Source organism: Cucumis melo, chromosome 4 (genome assembly GCF_025177605.1).
Source record: "Cucumis melo cultivar AY chromosome 4, USDA_Cmelo_AY_1.0, whole genome shotgun sequence".
Classification (NCBI taxonomy): domain Eukaryota; kingdom Viridiplantae; phylum Streptophyta; class Magnoliopsida; order Cucurbitales; family Cucurbitaceae; genus Cucumis; species Cucumis melo.
The window spans coordinates 860,807-876,548 of record NC_066860.1 but is presented as its reverse complement, the minus strand read 5'-3'; the positions used below and the strand labels follow the sequence as shown (position 1 = coordinate 876,548).

The following is a 15,742-nucleotide window of genomic DNA, read 5'->3' as shown; positions in this document are numbered from 1 at the left end:
TATTTTTTTTATATTTTTTAAAAGTTTATTTATTAATCTAATTTCAATGCTTTCAAATTTAAATTACAATTTAAAATTAAATATCAATAAATTTGATATTATATATAATAAGTGTGAATCTAATATTTTCATTACGTTTTAGACTAATCCACCAAACATAAAGTTAAATTAAAAAAATTGTCACGAATGAAAATATAATAAATAAATAATAAACTTATTAACTCATTTGAAAATCCTAATTAGATGTTCATTTATTAATTTAAATATTTTAAATATATTTTCCACAAACATATCCATCAAATGAAATTAATATTCATCGGTATTTTTATTCGCATCTTTCATAAAATTAGTCGCTCGAGTTGTCCGAGAGGGCAGACGACTTTTAATAGTATTTCGTATTTAGAAAAAGAAATAATACCTTCCCTTTGAATACTCAAAGAATCGTTTTTCTAAAAGTTGATTTCAAATGTTCTACCTCCGAACCCAACCTATTTAAAAGCAACTTTTCTTTTTTTATTTTCGAAATGGTTCCTCTTCTTTTTAAATTTAGTACTAAATGAATTAAACCAAACACACTCAAAGTTTTGGTTCACACATAAACATTATCAAATTTGCTTTTGTAATATATTTAATTACACACGTTTCTTTTTTGTTCATTATTATTTTATTCTCTCCATTTTTAAATTATTCATAAAGTGGCACCTTACCTTATTTCTAAGAAAACCAAAATTATTCTTTCCTTCATGACTCTTAGGTCTAAGAATATTCATCATCCCAACAATAATTACAAAATAATACAACCATATATCATTAAAGAAAACAAAACAAAACAAGAAGAAAAAAAGGGGTTAAGAAATCACTTTGGAATAATTTAGTCCTTACATTTTAACATTGATCTAACAATTTTAATCCTTCTGCATGTTTAATGTTGTTATAATTTTGAATTTATTGGAAGAACAATCTCATTAAGTCTTAATTGTCAATTTTAATTTTTTAACGACTTAGTTTTTATAATTTAGAGAGAAACAAAAAGTGAATCTTAATCAACTTCTCAATCTAAGATAGGATAAAAGTGACGTCCTAAAGTCTTTAGATAGGAATTTCGAATTTAGATATAGATATAATACATCAATTTTTATGTAAACCTAATTAGTTCATTTGATTTGTATTTGAATCCAAATTTTAAGGAGTAAATTATTAGACTTTTTAGAGACAATTTCAGAAAGAAAATATGAAAGAAGAATCTTCCAAAACAAACCCAAAATTATTCTCATTTGATGAAAAAGCGACACCAAAAGTCTGAAAAGCCTTAAAGACGGATACACACTAGTCAAATAAAGCGTCATTGATTGTATAAGGTAATTATATTTTAATATAAAGTCTTGATTTCATTGATTAATTTATCATGAACCGTCCAAATGAAATATATAATTTTAGGGGAGTTGTTATGAATAGTATAGATATTATTTACAAAATATATAGCAAAATTTTTAAATAGTTTTAATGTTTTGTAATTTTTGAAAATGATCAAATATTTTAACGGTAATAAAGGGTTCAATTTTCGTCGAAAAAAAAAACTAGATATAAGCTCTTTCTTCCTAATCGTAAATCTTAAATCAACCATCGGAAGTCATTCTTTGAACTTATAATTGTTTCAATCAAATATTTAAATTGTGTTATAAGTGAATTAATTTAAACCTAGGGGCATTTGTAAAAGTATTAAAAAAATTATGATAATAGGGACTCATATCACTACATTTTTTAAATTGCACAATTAGCAAATTTAAAAGCGGATAACTTTCTGATAGCCCTCCGATAGCTATCTGATAGACCTCTGATAACCATATGATATCATTAATTATTTGTCATATTTGATATATTCGCAATATGCAAAAAAGATGTACTATGAGATATTTTTTTCTAAATTTTTTTGCCATTTGATACAATTTTCTAATATGAATATGGCAACCGAAATCGTCTCTGCATTTGATTTTTATATATGTATAAACAATTTTCAAAAGAAATATTAACTATAGTTTTAATTGATTGGCTTATGAAATTTCTAACAGGGTTTAGGATTTAGGGTATTAATTAATACATTATAATGTGATGATAAATTTAAATCATATTTTATAATTAAAGTCCTTAATAATTTGTAGAGTTAGAAACCTAAAATCTATGCTCTAGTTTCTTAGATTATATTCATAAATATATCAATTAAACCTTAAACAATTATTTATAAGTTCGTGAAGCTAAGTAGTAACCCTTAAATACATTTTTCTCGTTTAGATAATCATCGAAAATCATTCAAAACCAAAATGAAAAAAAAAAAAAAAAAACAGATTCAATAATGTTTTTGAAAACGAACAACTTGCTCCTTTAAATATGTACTGTACATCAGAGAAAACAGGAAACCAAGTGCCTAAGAAGAATATATACACATGATTTTCTAGATAAGGAAAAATAATTTGGAACTATACTATATATTCTTTATCCTAAGGTCAAAGGTTCAGATAATGGTGTATTTAATTATAGTTTTTTTCTTTAAATTTAAGTGAGATATTTGAATAAAAGTTCATTTTATTAACAAGAAATAATCAAAAGAACACACAATAAAGAAATGTGAAGGCAACACCCCATATAGATCGGATCAAGTAGATTAAATATAAACTAGCCGGAAATTAATTCTAAAATAATATGTATAAAGTAAAATCAAATTAAAACCAAGTCCAAACCAAAACCCACCAACAACAAAAAGAAAATTATATTAAAAAGTGTATGGAAATGACAAAATAGAGAGTTGGTAAAATTAGAAGCAAAGAGCCGAAGCCATTATATAATGCTTTTGGTTTACATAATCCTTTTGATTCACGCAAACACATCAAAAATTAATAATGGAGCAGCTTTGGCTATCGCTCCTCGCAGCTTTGGTAGCTTCTTACATTTTTGTCTTTCTGATTCTCAAAAACCTTAATCAATGGTGGTTCGTTACTCGACATGGCCGTCGTTACAATCTCCCTCCTGGCGATATGGGTTGGCCACTCATCGGAACACTTCTACCTTTTCTTCAAGCTTTCCGATCGGGTCGACCTGATTCATTCATTCATCTATTTGCCTATAAGTACTATACTTCTCTCACGTTCTGTTTTGTTCATTCAGTCATTCATTCATCATATTACTATTTTTTAACAAATGATTAAAAATAAAAGAAACTAAAATGATAAATTTTCAGGTATGGGAAAATAGGGATGTACAAGACGTATTTATTCGGAAGTCCAAGTGTGATCGTGACGGTGCCGGAAGTATGCCGGCACGTGCTGATGAATGACGAACAATTTGGTTTCGGTTACTCAAAAGCCACCAGAATTCTCACCGGAAGTAAGGCTCTCAACACCGTCCCCAAGCCGGAGCACCGCCGTCTACGCCGGCTAATCGCTTCTCTTATCAGCGGCAACGAGGCGTTGTCGCTATACATAGGGCACGTGGAGGGGATTGTGGTGACGTGCTTAGAGGAGTGGGCGAGCATGAAGAAGCCAGTGGAGTTCTTGTCGGAGATGAAAACGGTGGCATTTAAGGTTTTGTTACACATCTTCATCGGAGCTAATACCGCGGCTTTTATTGATAGAATGGAGAAGCTCTACAATGACTTCCACTTAGGTTTCATGTCCTCCCCCGTCGATCTCCCCGGAACGACCTTCAGCCGAGCTCTCAAGGTAATATTTTTTTGCTATTTTCGTCCATTTTGGATTGCATTTATCTTTACCCATATGAGCATGAAAATGTTTGAAGGTTTCCAAATCACTTTCAAAAATACTTTTAATAGTTCAAAAGGTTAGAATTTTTGTAATATATAATTTAGGAACTTAATGCTTTAATGGCACATAAATTTTTGTGTACACGTCTTATATTATTACTTTTTCTCTACAAGCACATGTCTACCTTTTAGTAGCACATGTCAACTAATTAAAATTAATGGAGATTATTTGTAAGTTATATTAAATAAAATTAGAAATAAGTTTAGAATAATTAATAGAACTTTTAAGATGAAAGTTCAGATATAAACTAGAAAATAGTTGAAAGTTAAAAAATATGGCTGGGTAAGAATCAAAATTAATATGTATTCATATTTCACCTTTGATTTTATCTTTGTTTTATGTCTTCAAATGCTGATATGTTTCCAAAGGAATTTAAAATCATGTTTTATTGTTTTTGTTTTTTTTTTTTTAATGTTTGAAGTGCAAATTTGGGTCATGTCCTTCACCTACCATATCTTGATATCCACATATACACCCAGAGAAAATAATATATATATACATATACATATAGATGAAAGACATCACATGCACTTGGTCAAAACTATAAAAAAATGAGTTGTATATATAAAAAATATTTGTGGTTTTCACAGCCTATTATTGGTTCAACTATTTTTCTTGTATATATTTTATATTTATGTTTATATTGCAGGCAAGAAATGAGTTGATAAAGATATTTGAAAACGTACTGAAAGAGAAGAGGGAAAATTTGAAGAAGAAAGTGGCAGAAAATAGAAAAAAGGATATGACAGATTTATTATTAGAAGTAAGAGATGAAGATGGTCAAGGCTTGGATGATGGTTGTATTATTGATCTATTGATTGGTTTTTTCTTTGCTGGCCATGAAACTTCTGCTCATAGTATTATGAGAGCCATCATGTTCCTCTCCGAAAACCCCGAAACCCTTCAGAAAGCTAAGGTTCGTTCCTATTCCCTACATTTTACTAAAAAAATTAAAGTGACTTATATATTCTTTTCCATTATGATATATAATAATTTGAGTTTGATTGCTACAAGTAGAACTACTCCCCAAAATTTAGCTCAACAAGAAACGGAAGTGTATGAAAAGTTAGGACTTGTTCAAACAAACATTAAAATAATTAGCAAAGTTTTAACATTGAAAATGACACATTTGAAATATATATATATATATATATATACACACACACATATGTTTACCAATAAAAGTAATATATATTTTGTTGTTTTTGTTGTTGTGTGCAGGCTGAGCAAGAGCAAATAGTGAAGGCAAGGCCAGCTGATGCTCAACATAAAGGCTTGACTATGAAGGAAATCAAACAAATGGAATATCTTTTCAAGGTGCTCTTTCTTTTCTTCTGATCTATTTACTTATTCTTTTTCAAATGCTAATATTAGATTTATTTAACCCCCAATTTTATTCATATTTTTAGGGTTTGACCCTACAACTTATTTGTTTATTTTTGCAAAGAATGGTGTGTGCAAGACATAAATTATTACGATTAACAAATTGATGTGTTTTCAATCTTCCTTGCTACACCTACTCCCAAATATACATTTTTTTTTATAATTATTATAATTTGGATTTTTTTTATAAGATATAATTAATTTATAACTTCTAATTTAAACAAATTTTTAATAAAAATATTTTTATATATCTTATACTTTTTTAGAAAGTGTATTAATTAAACTAAATAACAATTTCTTGTATTGCATTATATATATATATTGTTCAGGTGATCGATGAAACATTGAGAAAGACAAGTTTGGCCTTCACGTTATCAAGAGAGACAAAAGTTGACGTTAACTTAAATGGTTCGTTAATTTGTATTTCCAACTCATAGATAAAAAAGAAAAACATTTCTGTTCTTTTAACTATCAAATGGTAACTTGCTAATTTTATTCTTTAGGCTACACCATACCAAAGGGATGGAAAATCCTTGTTTGGACAAGAGCTGTTCATATGGATCCTGAAATATACGAAAATCCGCAAAAATTCGACCCCTCAAGATGGGAAGTAAGTAGTTTTTATGTTAGTTAAGTTATACTTTATCATCGTGTTAGTACGAAAACATTATCGTTCATTAAAGAATGTGTTGGTGAGATTTTGTCAGTCATTTATTATTAAAAGTGACATAGTATATAATATTAATAATGATTGAATTTAATTGTGAAATTTCAGAATCCAAAACGAAGAGGTGGATCTTTCATTCCATTTGGAGCAGGAATGAGACTTTGCCCTGGAATTGATCTTTCCAAACTTGAAATTGCCATTTTCCTTCATTATTTCATCCATGGTGGCTTCAGGTCTTTTTCCTTTAAAATAGTTGAATCACACTTTTTATTTATTTATTAATATGAATTAATGACTAAATTAGATCGAATAACTTTGTGCAGACTTGAGAGAGTAAATCCAAACTGCCCAGAAAATCATCTGCCATTGCCAAGGCCAACAGACAACTGCCTTGCAAGAGTTGTAAGAGACTCATAAGTCTTCAAATTGTGAAAGGAGATCACAAAAAATGGGATCCCAAATTCTAATTTTAATTTTTCCAACTCAAAGTATATATATATATATATATAATATAATATAATATAGTTTTATTAGTAACATTTCAATATTTTCACTTAATTTATATTTTTAGTTTTGTATGGGTTTATGAATAATTCATCTCAGTTTCATATGCTAGAGATGAAAAGCCTTTGTTTATTTTTATTTTGTGTGCAGAAATATATAATTAAATGAAATCCTCCCACTCAATTTAAATTAATCCTAGTGAGATAGTAATATTACGTGTCTTGAATTTTCGATAATTAAATTTACCTTCTTCCATTCTTCCATTAACTTATTATTTAAGATGGTATCAAAATAAATTCGATTTAGGAGAACTTGGTTCAAACAAAGAAAGATCGACCTTCATTATTCACTAGCAACGACCGAGGCAACATAAAATGGGTAGTATGGTGATGGAAGGTTAAAAAAACAATATTATCATAATATTTGCCAAAATCAACTAGTTAACAAATCATATTTAACGACCAACCAAATAGATATCGAACTCAAAAGTTAGGAGCATCATGAATTCAATCAAATTCAGCACATTCAAGAGTTAACGGCTAAAAATAAGGCATAGAAATTCAATTAATTTCAAGTGGAATAAACATTGAAGAAAGAATGTAGTTCAGATGCTTAGGCACATTTCAACTCACAATGGACTTGTAATTATTATTTTGGCTCTCTTTCTTCATAGAAATAGCTTGTGATATGTCAACAATTCAAGCAGCTTTGAAAAGAAATTAGCTTAAGCTCTGTTTGGAGATGAAACATTTGTTTGTTCAGCTTTAGTGGGCTGCATCTTCTTCCTCACAAAACTTTGTATATTCCTTTGGACCAAGCAAAGAATCTAATTCACCTGGATTGCTTGGCTTCACTTTTATCATCCATCCCCCTTCATATGGACTTGAATTGATCTTCATTTCATGAACATGGAAGTAAATAAATCAATAACATACTTAATCCACAAACAAAAAATAAGCAACATGAAGAAATTGACACAGAGGTTTAAGTGACTTAGTAAGAATGTGTTAGCTATGTTTACGGTAGGGGTGAGCAGTGGGAATATCAAATAAGTGAGACCCTATGTCTAGTCATTAGTGTTGGAAACGTAACTTCAACAATTAGAAGTGTTAGAAAACAGATTCAAGGCATTCCAACCCCTACATCTTTTTGTAACATGTAATTTATATGCTTTCTTTTGTTTCATTTATACTCTACAGTTTTACGAATGTGATAACCTAATCCAAATGTTTAATATCTAGGGACAAAGACTAGATTAAGTACATGAACCAAATCGAAACAGATGGAACGGAAGCCTACAAATGAAAACATTAGATTTAGCAGAATACGAGAACTGGAACTGCAATTTTACCAACTATATAACAGTCTATGAAGCAAATACGAAGTCCAAGGAATTGTAAAAAAAAAAAAAAAAAGAGGATTTGGACTTACCAAACCAGGAGTTTCCTTAAGCTGCGGGTTAACTTCAACAATCTCACCAGAGATTGGGGAGTTGATATCACTAGTTGCTTTCACACTCTCCACTGCTCCAAAGCTCTTACCTTGAGAAACTGAACTGCCTGATTCTGGCAGATCCACAAACACCACTTCTCCCAGATGATCCTGTTAAGATGCACGAAGACAAAATGCTTCCAACCCAAGTTTGAATACCAAGTATAATAAATGCAAAATTTCTATCATGGAGTGATGTAACAGTTGTTATAACAAAAGCTTGAATCAGTTCCCATGGCTGGAGGGAGTAACAGCAAAAGGAATTGTGTAACTGTCGACGTTTCCTTATCCAACCATCATTCGAAGTCGTTAAATTTAGGTAAAATTATAAAGCTCGGTCATTGGGTCTCATTACTCCCATATTTTTAAAAAGTGTCTAACAGATCTCAAAACATTCAATTTTGTTCCAATATGGCCCAACAATTAATTCGTTTGACATTAACATGACATGGATTGATTTTCAATGCAACCCCCTTATAGTCAACCTATCACGTCGCCGTTAAAGTAGCGAAGTTAGAAATGTAAGCCTATAAGACAGAAAATTGAAAAGGAAGAGAGGCTTAAAAGATCTATTAACAACTTTCTCAAGAAACAGTTATTATGAACTTTTCAAATAAGGAGACTCAATAGACACAATTTTAAAAGTTCATGTCTCAAACTTACAATTTCACCAAAAAATTTAGGCAACAAGAGTTACATTATTTGAAAAATGATATATTTCATGGAAAAAGTAGAAAGCACCTGAGCATGGTCAGTGATGCCAACGGTAGCAACAGAGCCTTCATGCTTCACCCACTCATGTGACGAAGCATACTTCAGCCCATCCAAAACTACAAATGCAACCAATAAGCAAAATTATATTAAAAAAAAAAAAAACCCTCTTTCAATATACCCAGATAAGAAATAAAAAATAATTGAGAGTTAAACAACACAACAGCACAAAAACGATATCCAAGAGAGTAAAAAAAACAAACCCAAACTTCACAGAGGCATTCACACAGACAGTTTACATGCAAAATAGGAAAGAGCAAAAAGTTACCAGTAGAGAAGCATCTGGAGAGAGAGAATGAAGGAGAGAGATGGGTTTTAGATGAAGAAGAGAGTTTGAGTGCATTAGCAGTAGAAGAAGCCCACATTCTAAGAGCCATAGCTACTTCTTCTTCTTTTCTTTTTTTTGTTTGATTTGCTCTGTTCTGTTGTTCTTCCTTCTCTGTTTTGGTAACAGCAAAGAATAAAAGAAATGTTTGAAACTTTTGTTTTACGACATTGCTTTATCTTCGATGGATGGTGGGCAGTGACTGCCTAATCTATACACTGCCTTTTCCTTTTTTCCATCCTTTCTTTTTCTCTTCCAGTGATTTTCCCTATTTTTTTTTCTTCCATATCATCATCATCATCATACGAAGAGTTATGGCCTGACAATGACCTCTTGATAATCGTTGCTATGCCTCATGATATTTAAATTTTTGAATATCGTAAAATAAACAAAAAAAAAAAAAAAAGAAGAAAAAAGAAGAAATAATTTACAAATTATAGTAAATTTTAAATCGATAAAAATGGATAAATTTTGATATCATCAGAGGATATCAGTATCTATTAATATCTATAGAATTTAAAATTTCTATATTTTGTAAGTATTTTATCAAATTTGTCATTATTAACAATTCTTCTAAATTAATTAATTAAAATTAAAATAATTTCAGAGTTTGTTTAATTTCAGTTTATTTAGTTTTCATTTGCTTTAATTTAATTGTAGTGTAGTTTAGTATAGATTATTTTTAAAAATATTTTATTACTTAATACATTTTTATCATGAAACTTGGGAAATTTTAATATTTATAATGTTTTTTTTCTATTAAAAATGTTATTACTTTTACGAGCGAACAACAGACATGATCCAGACTCTTGATACTCCTCTTCGAGAATGATGGAGAGAATACTATCGATATAAGTATTGTGAATAACACACTTGAGAGGAAGTTGAAGTTCTAATACCTTATCTTGACGACTGGCTTACCCTTGATTTTGTTTGTCTTTAGAACTTTGCCTATTATTTCTTGTATGTGAATTTGTTTCGAGAGTTTTACAATTGATTTCTCAAAATTAAAGTTCTTAGGTTTAAAGGTCATTTGATCGTTTAAAATTCTTCACAGCCTCTGTCTTTTAGAAATAGATTTTCAAAGCTCTGATCTTTAAATCTTTAGAAAAGCGATACTTTTTAAGTACTTTAGAACTTTAGTTTTCTTTTCTTTAAAGTTTGAAGAGAGTTCTTTTCTTTAAATCTTAAATGATTAAATTTTCGAATTTGTAGAGCTTAATAGATTTAGAAGTTTGGTGTTGGATGCTTCTAATTAATCCTCCTACCAAAATTAAAGATAAGACTTAAGGAGCTCACATGGGTCTTGGGCCTAGTTTCTTTTGGGTCAAGGATTTGAACTTGGGCTAGAGCCAAAATTGGGTTTGAAGCCCAACTTTTTCTATCCATAAATTTGCTATTTTCACGGGTTTTCAATTTTCAATCAAACAAATAATCGATCATCATCACTAATGAATTCTATCAAGTTTGTCCTTATGACACTTCAATTTCAATTTGTAACTTATGTCTTGCAATTAGTCTCATATTTAGTTATTTGATAAATGCTCATGATGATTGATTCAAAATCAATCAATCATGATGAAAACATATAAATTATAAACAATAATTATTTTGTGTTAAGTATATGAAGCAAAAAAGATTAGATACATATTTCTGGTTTTGTTACGATAACTGTTGGCATCTCATAAAGGTGACTTTTATACATTCCCACTCTTCCATATCTGCATATAAATAACAACCACCGTCATGGTTATCAATCCTTAAATTTATGGTGAAAGTGAGCATAACTAAGCAAAAATTGATATTTTCACCTCCTTCCATAAAATAAAATCAGAGGGGTTTGATAATCCCACAACAGTTGTACCCAAAAAAGAAGTATAGATTATTACTGTATTAAATCACAAAAACACGAGTACATAACATATACATATAAACTAATGAGTGGAAGCAGAGTTTAATTACTATTAAAAACCAAGTGGAGGTTTTAAGAACAAAATTAAGAAACCTATGAAAAAGAAACATTAATTAAGAACAACTATTGTTTATTTTAAAATCAAAGAGAGGGACAGAGAGATGAAGAGATAGATATCTTAACAGAAGAGTGTGAACAAAGGTGCATGGATCACCCTCAACGCTAAATGCTTTGTAAAAGGACAAAGTAGAGCCAACAAAGGGCCATCCCAAGTCACCAGGAGGAAGAGATTTGTAAAGTTTCCTTCCCAACTTAAACAAATACCATATTTCATTGAATCTTCTCACAAACACATAGAACCCTAAAACAACTCCAATGATAACACAAACATTCATCAATTCCATTCTTTGATAGCCTTGTGTGTCGGAGCATACATCTCTCTCCTAACCCACGGTGAAGTGTCTTTTGTAGTGTGTGCTAACTAATGCTGTCAAGTCAATTACCACATCCAACTATCATTCTTTTGTGGTTTGGTTCAAGAGTTTTGTAGGTGTACGGGCTCGTGTCTAGCTATTTGCTATCCAAATGTTCAAAATATTATGGGATATCGACAAATGAAGAAAACAAAAAACATAAAGCAACCAATAAAAGATCGAAGCACATATTTAAAGTATAAATCAGATATGCCTCCAAAACTTGACAGAACTCATCTCTTATCTATTATTGCGAGCAATTAGTTTGTTATTTCATTATAATGATAAAATAAAATAAATTCATTCAACTAAAAATAATAAATAAATAAAATAAACCCTTTGATATACATTCAAATACAATCAATGACTGATTTATTAATTCGTGCAATGGAAGTTTCATATGCATTCAAAGACAATTTATGGCTAATTAATTAATCCATGTAGTGAAAGATTTAATATACATTCAAAGACAAATTAATGAGCAGTTTGGGTTACACTAGACACAACTCCCAATAATAATATGTCACCTGACATTCTTTTAATCTAAAAGTAATTTTTTAAGAAAATTTATTTAATCGTGCAAGGAAAAGAGAACAGGATTAGATGCAACTAAGAAAATTGTGGTCACAATCAATTTGTCCACTTGAAAATCAACTTTACTTAGTTTTCCTATTTTCAAATTTTTCTTCTTTTCTCCCCTATCACACAATGGAGGATATTTTATTTTGTACTTTCCAAGATGGTGTACAAAGTAACACGAAATTATCATGGATAGCATTTTCTTAGACGAAGGTAACTTATAGAACAAACCTCCCCACAAGGAGTGTATTCCTTTAGCACCATACTATCCCGAAATATTGTTAATATAAATAAAGTATATAGCAGTTTTAGGGTTGATAAATCAAGTGTATAACAATATTTTTCAACGATAAATAGTTAGTGAGAGAAGTCTAACATTGATGTTATCATTGACATAGAATGATAAAGGCAGTCTCACTGATGAATAATGATTGAGATGTATCACTAATATGCTTTGATAGAAATTTTCTATCCCTTTTACTTTCGATATATTTTTATTTGTTAATTGAAATTTATTAATAATAGTTGTCGACAGAGTTGAAATAACAAAGAAAATTTACACCATCTGCTCCCATGTTAGCAACGTCACCTTTTAATCGAAGACAAATCCTTAAAGATTAAAGAGATAGCAAGAAGAAGACGATACTAGCTAGAACCCAACAGCAACTTCACCTTCAAATCTGTTCGAGAAGAAAGACAGTGATTACTAGGGTTTCTTCACAGCATGAGATTTGGTCTTGGGTGTTAAGAAAGTGCTTTAGGATTGAAACATGCTCATGTGTGTTTATCTTTGTTAAGTTAATTTAGTCCAAGTTTGTTCCTATTTCTTAGGAATTAGTCATTCATGATTTGTAATCATGGAGAAAGTCTAGGGTCATGTTGATTAGTGGAGAAAGTTTAGGGTCATGATGTTAGTGGAGAAAGTTTAGGGTCATGATGTTAGTGGGTAGTTATTTTTAAGACTTTAAATACTGTATTTTTCTTTGAATGTAATTGAAATGAATTTGTCTTCAATTTTCCATTGCAATATTTATTTTTACTCTAGAAAATAACAATTGGTATCAGAGCTCTCTTCTTAAGGGATCTGTGAGTGTGAGTTGTTGTGTCATGGACGCCATAACAAGTTCTAGTTTCACTTCAATTTCTCCATTGATATTTGATGGAGACAACTACCAAGTTTGGGCAGTTCGTATGGAAGCTTATATGGAAGCTTTGGACATTTGGGAAGCAGTGGAAGAGGATTATGAAATTCCTGCTCTTCCAGACAATCCTACCATGGCACAAATCAAAGCGCAAAAGGAGAAGAAGACAAAGAAATCCAAGGCAAAGGCATGTCTGTTTGCTGCAGTCTCATCTACTATCTTCACTAGAATTATGACTCTGAGATCAGCATATGAGATATGGAATTATCTCAAGTCAGAATATGAGGGAGATGAAAGAATCAAAGGAATGCGTGTGCTAAACTTGATTCGAGAATTCGAGTTGCAGAAGATGAAGGAAACAGAATCAATTAAAGAGTATTCTGTTAGGTTATTGGACATTGCAAACCAAATCAGATTACTTGGTTCTGTGTTCAAGGACTCAAGAATTGTAGAAAAAATTCTTGTATCAGTGCCTGAAAAATTTGAGGCATCTATTTCTGCCTTAGAAAATACCAAAGATTTGACTCAAATCACTCTTGCAGAGATACTCAATGCTTTGCAAGCGCAGGAACAAAGAAGAGCCATGAGGCAAGAAGGTGCTGTTGAAGGAGCCTTGCCAGCGAAGCATCATGAGAACGTTAGGAACAATAAGAAGAAGAAGTTTTTCAAGAAGAATCAAATTTCTACTAGAGAATCTTCAACTTACAACAAAGCAGGAGTCAAGAAGGGATCCTATCCTCCCTGTTCACATTGCAATAAACAGGGTCATCCTCCTTTTAAATGCTGGAGGAGACCAAACGCCAAGTGCACCAAATGTAACCAAATGGGGCATGAAGCTGTAATTTGCAGGAACAATAATCAACAACAAGGTGTAGAGGCCAAAATTGCTTATCAGGAGGAGGAGGAGGAGGATCAATTGTTTGTGGCAACATGCTTCGTGGGTGGTGAGTCAAATGAAAGCTGGCTGATTGACAGTGGATGTACCAACCATATGACTCATGACAAGGAGTTGTTTAAAGATCTGAAGCCAACAAATATCACCAAAGTCAGAATTGGCAATGGAGACTACATCTCAGTCAAAGGAAAGGGGACTATTGCGATTGCCAGTTGTAAAGGTACAAAGCATATACAAGATGTTCTTTTTGTACCTGACATTAACCAAAATTTGTTGAGTGTGGGTCAACTTATTGAAAAAGGTTTTAAAGTTACTTTTGAAAATGAATATTGCTTGATTAAGGATGCAGCAAATCAAGATATTTTCAAAGTAAAAATGAAAGGAAAAAGTTTTTCACTTAATCCTTTAGAGGAGAAGCAATCTGTTTTTGCTCTCAAAGAAGATGAAACACAGCTTTGGCACAAAAGAGTCGGTCACTATCATCATCAAGGGCTGCTACAACTAACGGAGTTGGCACTTGATTTTCCCAAGCTTAGTGAAGAAATCTCAAGCTGCAAAGCGTGTCATTTTGGAAAGCAAAATAGGAAGTCATTTCCCAAGTCATCTTGGAGAGCCACTCAAAAATTGCAGCTCATTCACACAGATGTTGCAGGTCCTTAGAGAACACCTTCTTTAAAAGGTAGTCTCTATTATATTGCTTTTATTGATGACTTCACCAGAATGTGCTGGATTTTTTTCTTGAAGTTTAAATCAGAGGTTGCTCATGTCTTTTGGAAGTTCAAGGCAAGAGTTGAAAATGAAAGTGGTTGCAAAATTCAAATGGTAAGGTCTGACAATGGGAAGGAGTATGTTTCGGCAGAATTTGACAAGTTTTGTGAAGATTCAGGCATAAAACATCAACTTACAGCTCCTTACACTCCTCAACAAAATGGAGTTAGTGAGAGGAGAAATAGATACATCATGGAGATGACAAGATGCATGCTGCATGAAAAGAGTTTGCCAAAGAAGTTTTGGGCAGAGGCAGCAAATACAGCTGTATTTCTTCAAAATAGGCTTCCCACAAAAGCATTGAAGGAAAAGACACCATTTGAGGCATGGTATGGGTACAAACCATCATTGAAATTTCTCAAAGTATTTGGTTGTTTGTGTTTCACTCATGTTCCACAGAGCAAGCGTGACAAACTTGATAGGAGAGCTTCACCGGGTGTCTTTATAGGCTATAGTTCTATCAGCAAAGCCTATAAAATTTTCCAACCACAAACTGGAAAGATTGTCGTGAGCAGGGATGTTCACTTCGAGGAAGATGAAGAGTGGAACTTTGATGATGCAGAGAAGAAAGGTCAGACCTTGGAAAAGATGAAATTCAAGTTTTTTGATTCAAGCATTGAAGAGGAAGATGACAGGCAGAATGAAATAGTAGATGATGCTTCCGTGAGAGGAACAAGGTTGCTTTCTGATATTTATGAAAGGTGCAATGTTGCTGTGTGTGAACCTGCAAACTATGCAGAAGCAAAGAAAGATCAAAGGTGGATAGCTGCAATGGAGGAGGAGTTGTCAATGATAGAGAAGAACAAAACTTGGATCCTTGTTGACAGACCTCAAGATAGGAAGGTAATTGGAGTTAAATGGGTGTTTAGAACCAAGCTTAATGCTGATGGCTCGATTAACAAGCACAAAGCCAGGCTTGTGGTTAAAGGGTATGCTCAAATCTTTGGTGTTGATTACTCTGATACTTTTGCTCCTGTTGCTAGAATGGACACAATCAGGTTACTATTTGCAATAGCT

At 31.6% G+C, this 15,742-nt stretch overlaps 2 protein-coding genes across 2 annotated transcripts; one reads left to right on the top strand and one right to left on the bottom strand.

Moving 5' to 3' along the window:
* The first annotated feature begins 2,876 nt into the window (after positions 1-2,876).
* On the top strand, positions 2,877-6,562 carry LOC103503517 (beta-amyrin 11-oxidase-like). The gene is made up of 8 exons (XM_008467724.3): positions 2,877-3,121; positions 3,233-3,713; positions 4,465-4,731; positions 5,037-5,132; positions 5,528-5,606; positions 5,702-5,808; positions 5,974-6,098; positions 6,189-6,562. Exons 1-8 carry the CDS (start codon positions 2,895-2,897, stop codon positions 6,280-6,282), a joined length of 1,476 nt encoding a protein of 491 aa, XP_008465946.2. The 5' UTR covers positions 2,877-2,894; the 3' UTR covers positions 6,283-6,562.
* A 339-nt stretch (positions 6,563-6,901) lies between these two features.
* LOC103503516 (glycine cleavage system H protein, mitochondrial) lies at positions 6,902-9,258 on the bottom strand. The gene is made up of 4 exons (XM_008467723.3): positions 8,900-9,258; positions 8,602-8,690; positions 7,801-7,971; positions 6,902-7,262 (listed from the first exon to the last, which is right to left on the bottom strand). Exons 1-4 carry the CDS (start codon positions 9,006-9,008, stop codon positions 7,134-7,136), a joined length of 498 nt encoding a protein of 165 aa, XP_008465945.1. The 5' UTR covers positions 9,009-9,258; the 3' UTR covers positions 6,902-7,133.
* Positions 9,259-15,742: the final 6,484 nt, after the last annotated feature.